Consider the following 9415-nt stretch of genomic DNA (forward strand, 5'->3'; position numbering starts at 1 on the left):
AACACTGTTAAGTCAACTTGATAACTTTTGTTTCATATGATACAATTCATGTGTGAAAGCCTCTTGTCTCCCACTCCTGTGTATCTTAAGTAATAACTTTAATCCCTTTAGAATATCTTCATACTGTTTGATTTCTTCAAGCCTCATGTCCTACAACAGAAATCAGTGCAGACCAGAGATCCCACTCATGTTTCTCATAGTTTTCTTGCTCCCAAAATCTGCTTCTTTGATAGTATTTTTCCTTGATGTTGGTAAAGTAATAAACATATAATTATTGTTAGTAATAATTTTTCTATTCATTCATTTAACATTACCATTTCAATCTGACAAATCAACCAGTACACTGAGAGGTAAGAAAGGTGAGGAATATTGATCGTTCATATAAACGAGACAGGAGGCATGTTTAGGTCCTTCCTAAAACTGGTTTTGCTTGATCCACACAGACAGTTTCATTAGCCTGGAGTTAAAGATTTTAATAGGAAAAATGTAAGCGTTAATAACTTCAAGAAAAGTATTGGCTTATGAGCTATAAAAATTTACATGTATCCAAAAAAAGCCATAAGTACAATATCACAATCACATTGAACATGTATATCTAGGGCTTTTTCCTCTTGTTGACATCTGAGAGCTGTTGAGGAAATGTCTTAATAGTTTACAGAAGTATCACAAATGCAAGAAAGTAACATGCTAACTTTTCTCATTCACTGGTCCTCTCACATGGCTCCGTATTATGTCCATATGGATTTTAAAAATCAGTTTATTTTCAGTAAGTTGTCCTTGCTTCCTTGTTATGATTTTAGTCTTGTTTCTCCAAACTAAGTAAGATTATAAAGTCGTTAAAATTCTCATACAACATTTATCCAAGTTTCTAAAACTCACTCCAGTATGTCTTGTTGTGTGTGCGGCTCTCCAAACTGGTCAGCAAATTCTGATATTTCTTGTCCACAATAGCAGATTTTGAAACCATATTATGTCTCTGGAGAGAAATTGTGTTGAGCTGCTTTTTTGAGGAGGAAGAAGGAGGGGTGTGTTTGTGCACACTGTCCTTTGAAAAGGATGTTCCAATTAGACAAAGTTACTTCATTTACTCTGGTCCTGTATCACCTGGGACGTGGAGTCACTAAGATTTCCACACAGCTGTTGAGGGATTCTGTGAGCTTGGGGTTTAGTGTTCTGGCTCAGTGATTTTTAGTCCTTAGCAGACCTGTGAATCTCCCAGGGAGCTGTTTACAGCTCTGAACCCTCAGAGCCACACCCAGTGTTTCTGATTCAGCCATTGCAGGCAATAGCTCCTGGTCTAGCATCTGAGGGTCTGAACACACAGGTGGAGGGCTACTGTGTAGCTAGACTGTGCATTTATGAGAGAACAAAAGAAAATGTAAATACTCATAAAAAGACTTGAACTCTACAAAGTCTTTTGAAAATTCAGAATTAGCTTTGATCTTTTCTTTTCTCTTTGAAATTTAGGCAATACAAAAAAATTCATGTTCTTTTAACCTTTTTTTAATGATTCTTTGGGTATTTTACATCATGTACCCCAGTCCCACTCATTTCCCAGTCCTTCCATATCTGTCCTCCACGCTTGAAACCTTCCCCTGAGAGATAAAATAATAAAAATTAAAAGTTAAAAAAAATGAAAAGGAAAAGCATTTCACCAACCCCTCTGGGCATTGACCTGCGCTCTCGTAACCACATCTGTCTCCCATACCCCGTCCTGTTTCCAGTTCTGCCATTATGAGCCACTTCACTCCTTTTTGTCCTCCTCTCCATCACACAGTCATTCATAGTAGTGGCACTGTGTCACCTAGTATACTCTTTTGCCTAAATAGCTTTGCTTGCAAATGTTCATTTCAATGAGTTATTGATCTGATTCATGGCCCCTGGTTTCTACTGGGCCCTCCCTGGGACTTCTCTCTGCTATCCTGCCGTTGCCCCATGTCATGGAGATTGTGTGGCTATGGTTCTGCCAGTTCTCTGTCACCCATGCCAGTTCCCACATCCATATCATCAGGATTAGCTTTCCCACACCACATGGCCAGCTCCCCTGTACCCACACCATGGCAGTGTCTGGGTGGGCTCTAGTATCATGAGCAATTATGAGGTGGAGAGATAGGACTGAAATAGAAACCGAGTGGTTCATGTGTTGTGGATAGAGGTGGAACTGAAGAGGGGTTGGCTGTGAGGAACAGGTTGAGATGTGGGCGGCCTACACTGCCACTGAGGGTCATGTCTGGGTCCATGGCCTTGCCATAGTGGGGTACTACATTGATATCCAAGGCTCTTGTCACCATCAAGAGCCATGTGGATGCTTGTGGTCTGGGTTACTGCCTGAGGCCATGCTGATGTCAGATGGACATGCTGAGATGGCCCCATCTCCATCTTGGACCTCCGCACCCAGGAATTTCATGTTCTCAGCAACTATTTTGTTTGTTTGTTTGTTTGTTTTTTGTTTATTTTGTAGTTTCTAGAGCCTGTCCTGAACTAGCTCTTGTAGACCAATCTGGCCTCAAACTCAGAGATCCGCCTGCCTCTGCCTCCCGAGTGCTGGGATTAAAGGCTCAGCAACTATTTTGGCTATCAATTATGACTACTCAAGATAGCAAAATGTCTAGGAAGTCCATTGAATATTTAGACCAAAATCATATTAATCAAAAAGATGATACATAAACTGTATTACAATAAAGTGAGAATTTTCTTGTTTGGGGATATTGGGTTGATAGAAAATTTCTTATGAATTATTTATGCCTTCTCCCATGATTACTGCTTCTAAATTTCCCCAGGAAAGTCCTGAACATACAACCCCTTCTGCTTTTAGGGAGATATCCTTATCTACTTGAAGGTCCTTCTTACATCTCGGAGGTTGTGATGTACATAAAGAAGCCAGACATCTCTTTATGTGTCTATGAGGTATTATTGACACATCTGTTCCTGTACTTACTCAGGAACAAGATAATAAAAGCAAAGCAAACTTAAAAAGTCAACAAGATTCGGTGGCTAGAAGAGACCACATTACAAGTATCTTCTCAATATCAACTCAGGCAATTATGTGGCATAGGCAGCAGCAAAGTTAGATTAGCTGAAGTTACCTCTGCCATACACAGAGACTTATACTGATGGGCAAAGAACGATGTAGAAAGATGATAAAAGAATGAGATGTCAGGACCTCTCTTTCTTAGAAAAGTTAGCTCATGCAGAGCCACTGTGATGTCATATGACCAAAGAACAAAAGAATGCCAGTATTAGACATATAAACAAATTCTATAAAGATATAAAATGTAAATGTTGTAGTATGTTAGAATTTGAATAATAACTGCAGAAATTCTGGACTGAGGATTTTTTCTTGGGCACACAACCAGGCAATGGTGGTGCATACCTTTAATTCCAGCACTCAGGAAGCAGACGCAGGTGGATCTCTGAGTTTGAGGCTACCTTGGTCAACAAAAGAGTTCCAGGAAGGCTCTAAAGCTACACAGAGAAACCCTGTCTCAGAAAACAAAAGACAAGAAACAAAAAAAAAAAACAGAAAAGAAAAGAAAAAAATCCAAGAGTTAATAATACACTGTGTGGGACATGGCAATCTGCCCAGGCTGACTTGGAGATTTTGCTTTGATCTAATGTCCTTGAAGCTACCAAAGCTACTAGCCTGAGAACAGGCTGTCAAATTCCCTAGATACTTAAAGATTAGGTTATGGGGTTCATGAGTAAAAATGTATAAAAGATAACTTTTATAAATAACAATTAAACTTTAGGAAAAATGATTTTAAAGATAACTCTGTTCTGTCAAAGTTTATCAATGATGACTAAAAGATGTGCAAGAGGAAGTGAAACACACGTCCAAAAATTATATGATCTATGTTTTGGCACATCGTGAATCTATCCCTGTTTACTGAATTCTGCATAAGTAAAGACACACTCTAGCTACATGATTTTCTCAACCACTGTGCCTGACTCACTTCTTCCTCACCGACACTTTACATCCTCTCTGGATGGCAAATTGCTGGGGCTGGCCCCAGGCATCTCCCTCTGTTCTCTCTTTCTTTCTTTTTTTTCCTCTAAATTTTGCTGTCTAACAGCCCTAACTATTATTTTTTTAAGTTTTATTTATTATGTATTCAGTTTTCTGCCTGGATATATCCCTGCAGGCCAAAAGAGGGCACCAGATTTCATTACAAATGGGTGTGAGCACCTGTGGTTGTTGGGACTTGAACTCATGACCTTTGGAAGAGCAGGCAAAGCTCTTAACCACTGAGCCATCTCTCCAGCCCCCTCTTTCTTTTTTTTAAACCTCTATCTAAATGTATCCCTCATTCTTTCTTGATGTCTTCTAACTTTCCTTTTATCTTCCTGGAGTTTTCCTTCTGTCATGTCTTTTCTTCACTTTACAGTTTATGTTTACCCCTGTAGAATCTTACAAGCAACATGAAAATGACCATGTGGTTACAATATATTTTTAAGTGAATGATTACAATGAATACAATTAAAAAGCAACTTGTTCTCCATATCCCTTCCATGATTAAACATTTTATGTATTACAGGTAAAAAGTAAGTTGTCCCTAGAACCTACATACATTCATACTCAAATAATTTGTTATAGATTAATAGAGTGTAAACAAGCAAGGTATTTTTCTCAGCTAGGTCTTTTGTTGGGAGGCTATATTTTGTTGCTACAAAGAAAGGATCAATTATTTTATTACTTATCTCAACAGGTAGCCTTAGAAGGGATCTTGGAGAATCACAAATCTAAACTTTTATATATATGAAAAAAATCAGTCAGATCTATTCTAAATCCTCAGAGTGCATACCCACTCATAGGGCAGAAATGGGTACAAGGAATTGTCTTTCCTGATCACCAACCCACCCTAGCAGGAAAGGTACACCAGCAATAGCTAGGCTGTCATTGTTCTTGCTTCTTGACCTCAAAGAGTTCCTCACTCAGTTATTAAAGGTATGTCTTTTTAAATTGTTTTCCAATATTTATTTTTTTAATCTCAAAGCCATTAACAAAAACATCATAATCTAACCTTAAGTAATTGTTTTTTTTTTTTTTTTTTTTTTTTTTTTTTCTCATGGTTTATTTTTTTTTATATTTAAAAATTTCCATCTCCTTCCCTCCTCCTCCCCCCTCCCTCCCCTCCTTCTCCCCTTTCTCTCCCCTCCTTCTCCCCCTTCCCTCCCCTCCCCTCCACCCATACCTCCCCTCCCTCCCTCTCAAGGCCAAGGAGCCATCAGGGTTCCCCACTCTATGCTAAGACCAAGGTCCTCCCAACTCCCCCCAGGTCCAGGAAGGTGATCGACCAAGCTGAGAAGGCTCCCACAGAGCCCGTCCATGAAGAACAATCAGAGCCCAGAGCCATTGTCCTTTGCTTCTCAGTCAGCCCCCGCTGTTGGCCACACTCAGAGAGACGGGTTTGGTCGCATGATCCATCAGTCCCATTCCAACTGGAGTTGGTGATCTCCCATTAGTTCTGTCCCACCGTCTCCATGAGTGAACGCACCCCTCTCGTTCCTGACTTTCTCCCTCATGTTCTCGCTCCTTCTGCTCCTCATCGGGACCTTGGGAGCTCAGTCCAGTGCTCCAATGTGGGGCTCAGTCACCTTCCCCATCTGTCGCCAGCTGGAGGTTCCCTCACGGTCCTGACTTTCTTTCTCATGTTCTCTCTCCTTCTGCTCCTCATCAGGACCTTGGGAGCTCAGTCCGGTGCTCCAAGGTGGGGCTCTGTCATTTTCTTCATCTATCGTCAGGTGGAGGTTCTATGGTGATATGCAAGAAATTCATCAGTATGGCTATAGGAACTGGCCTTTTCAGGCTCCCTCTCCTCAGCTGCCCAAGGAACTAACTGGGGGCGTCTCCCTGGAAACCTGGGAACCCCTCTAGGGTCAAGTCTCTTGACAACCCTCAGGTAGCTCCTTAAATTCAGATAATTGTTTAAAGTTTTGTTTTAACTATGATGCACACCAAAACCTGTGAATGCATCTCCCAACACTAAGTTTTAAATAATTTGAGCTGGCTGGGTTTCTGGAACTTAATTATTAATTTCAGCCACAGTCTATACATATCCTCAGGAGAAACTAGCTGTATGACATTTTCTTGTACTTATTTTCTATTCTCTGCAGCCTCTGTTTTACCAGGGCAGGAGCAACACTATATCCTACCTTTACCTGTATTAATTTTTCCACTAAGCTAACTCTATCACAATCCCTCATTATATTTATTAAAGATTCTCAGTCATCAAAAATCTATTTAAACTAACACTATTATTGTATAAAATTAAACAGTACAGTTTGGGAGGAAATAAACTTAATAACAACCCACAGGTAAAAATGCCCAGTAGAATGGAATATTTCCATGAGAAAATTGTAACATATTAGGTTCAGTGGGATCTTCTCATATCCATTCACGCCATGGTAGATACCAGAGAAAAATGGCAGCAGCAAGCATGTAAAGACATAGCAGCAGCAAGAAACATTCTGGGGCCAAGGTTCTTGGCACCTTGTCTATCTGAGATTCAGTCATAGGAGCTTGAGTTCCTGGTGAGCTGGCTTCCTGAACCTCAGCTGCCACCTGCTGCTCCTCTAACATGGCCATGGGCACTGTAGTCTCTTTGTATCAGATGGGAGTAAGATTTAATTTGAGCTTTTTCAGATTGGTGCCTACTTTATTAGTGAGTTGTAGTCATATGTCCCTACTTTTATAATCATATGTACACACTCAAATTATACTTGTGAACCAAAGAATTTATGTTGTCAGACATATAGTTAGCTTCCTATTAGAATAAAACAATGTGAATCATAACTTCAGCATTTTTTATTTGAAAATTGTCAAAAAACTATTTTCTCTAAATTTGGTTCCATCATTAGCAATAAGGGAAAATGTAGTAAAACTAAGAATTAGTTCACTTGGATTAAAAAAATATATAGAAAGCATGTGAATTTTGCTAGGCACTGTATAAATTATGTAAACAGTTACTATGCTCTTTAATAGCAAGAAAACCTTGCAACTATTTAAGAATGACAGGAAACTTGACAGTCTATAGAGAATTATGTGCAGCAACAATGGACCAAGTATCACACAGACAAAATCAGTTTAACTAATAGCAGTCTGAATGTATTTATTAAAATTAACTTGAATTTGATCATGCCATCATTAACTTTTCCTTCTAACTTATTTCCTGGGTATTGCTAAAAGATGATTTGAAATAATATTAGAATTGGAGAAAAGAAGGAAATACATATCCTCACTGGTCAATTATCTTTCATTTGATAGAATTATCTCCAAGAAGGGCATAAATAATAGAAACACTGAAACAGAATCCTAGAAGAAATCCAATTCATCCCTCCAATCTAGGTCATAGTAGTAATGTCTCTTAATTTGCTGTCTCTTTAGAATTTAGTTATAGTTTTTAAACAAACCATTCTCTGAGAAAATTCTTCTTTTGACAACAGTTTCTTCAGAGCTGCTTTCATGGCTTCATTTCTCAAGCTGTAGATAACTGGATTGAGTGTTGGAGGTATTACAGTGTAGACTATGGAGAATGTGAGATCCATAGCTGACAGGGAATCTGAAGGGGGTCTTAGAAACTCAAAGCCTGCAGCTGAGAGGAAGAAAGAGACTACAAACAAGTGTGGTAAGCAGGTAGAGAACACCTTCGTCCGACCATCAGCTGACGGAATTCTCATCACCGTCAAGAAGATCTGAACATAGGACAACACAATGGCGACCAAGCAGACCAAGGCTGTGGATGTTGTGAATGCAGCCACTGCAATCTCATTAATGAATTCGTAAGAACAAGCTAATTTTAGCATTTGGGGAATGTCACAGAAGAACTGGTGAATAATCCTCTGCCCACAAAGAGGAATTGAAAAGTTAACAGCTGTGTGTATGAGTCCAGACAGGCCTCCTGCAATCCAGACAGCTATCACTGCACGCTTGCAGGCAGGGGTATCTATAATTGTCTCATACTGCAGAGGCCGACAAATGGCAACATACCGGTCATAAGACATCACTGTGAGGATAGCTACTTCTGATGATGCCAAAGATATGAAGAAGAAAACTTGAAGCATGCACTGACCAAGGGAAATGAAACTGTTGTCCATGAGTGAGTTTGCAATGGATTGGGGAACAGTGACAGAGATGAAGCAGAGGTCCAAAAGAGAAAGATGCTTCAAGAAGTAATACATTGGAGAATGCAGATGGTGATCCAAGGTGGTGATGGTGATAATGAGCAGATTGCCCGTGATGGCCAGCAGGTATATCATCAAAAAGAGCACTGCATGTAAAACCTGCAACTTATGCTCATCAGAGAACCCCATGAGGAGGAATCCAGTCTTCGAGCTTACATTCATTAGGGTCACTCTCAAGACTCAAAGTTTAGCTCTATTTAGGAAAAGACAGAATAAAACTACTGATATCAGGAAGAACTTGTCATTCTTGGGATTAGCTACCATTCAATTCTGACAAATATTTAGCAGTTTTTCTGGAAATAGAAACCCTAAATGTGATTAACAAGTCATGAGAATTTTCTTGAATAGAACCTGACTTGTCAAAGTTAGAAAAACTGAATGATGTTGGAAATAGCTTTGCTTCAATAAAACCAGTGAAAATGAGGTCAATATAGTAGCTTCATCTTTTCTACATGTAACCTTAGCATCAAAATAATATACCACATTTAACAGTAATCAGCCAGGCTGTGGTGGTGCACACCTTTCATTCCAGCACTTGGGAGGCAGAGGCAGGCAGATCTCTGTGAGTTTGAGGCTAGCCTGGTGTACAAAGTGAGTTCCAGGTCTGTTACACAAATATCAAAATACCAAATACTACTATTACTACTACTACTACTACTACTACTACTAATAGTAATAATAAATAATAATAATAATAACAATACTAAAATAGTAATAGTAATAAATACACTGCAGCCTTCTCTGATAAGTATAGAGAATTCAGTTACTGGTACAACTTATAAATGGTTAGGAATAACCCAGAATAAATGGAGGAAAAATATGTCACTTCAGAAAGAACATGAAGGCAGTTATATGTTAAATTTCTCATTTTTCTATCTGTACAGGAATAAAATTCTCTTTAGCTTTTCTCCCTTCTCAGTCAGTATTGACATATGTACCCATCTGCGTTCTATCTCAGTAACTATTTCATTACAGTGTGGTATTCTCTCTCTCTCTCTTTATCTCTCTCTATCTCTCTCTCGATGTGTTGTGCTCTGTGTATGTACATGTGTATCTCTGTATTAAATATAGATAGATAGTGTATCTTACCCATTTTAGAGAATGAGCAAGCCCTTGTTTCTTTATTTTTCTATGTTTCAGAGCCTCATGTCAGCTCCATATCTCTGTCACATCTCTTCCATTTTCACATTCAAACAACATTAAATTTTTATCTGATAATTATTTCTTTAGCTAT

General features: G+C 39.0%; 1 protein-coding gene across 1 annotated transcript; it reads right to left on the reverse strand.

Moving 5' to 3' along the window:
• Positions 1-7380: 7380 nt before the first annotated feature.
• On the reverse strand, positions 7381-8346 carry LOC119823819 (olfactory receptor 14J1-like). Its single transcript, XM_038343873.1, has one exon. The coding sequence runs from the start codon at positions 8341-8343 to the stop codon at positions 7381-7383; it is 963 nt and encodes a 320-aa protein (XP_038199801.1). The 5' UTR covers positions 8344-8346.
• Between the last annotated feature and the right edge of the window lie 1069 nt (positions 8347-9415).

The sequence above is a fragment of the Arvicola amphibius genome, chromosome 9 (genome assembly GCF_903992535.2).
Source record: "Arvicola amphibius chromosome 9, mArvAmp1.2, whole genome shotgun sequence".
Classification (NCBI taxonomy): Eukaryota; Metazoa; Chordata; class Mammalia; order Rodentia; family Cricetidae; genus Arvicola; species Arvicola amphibius.

Coding starts and splice junctions, on each gene's coding strand:
- LOC119823819 (XM_038343873.1), bottom strand. CDS start 8,343: ATGAATGTAAGCTCGAAGACTGGATTCCTCCTCATGGGGTTCTCTGAT.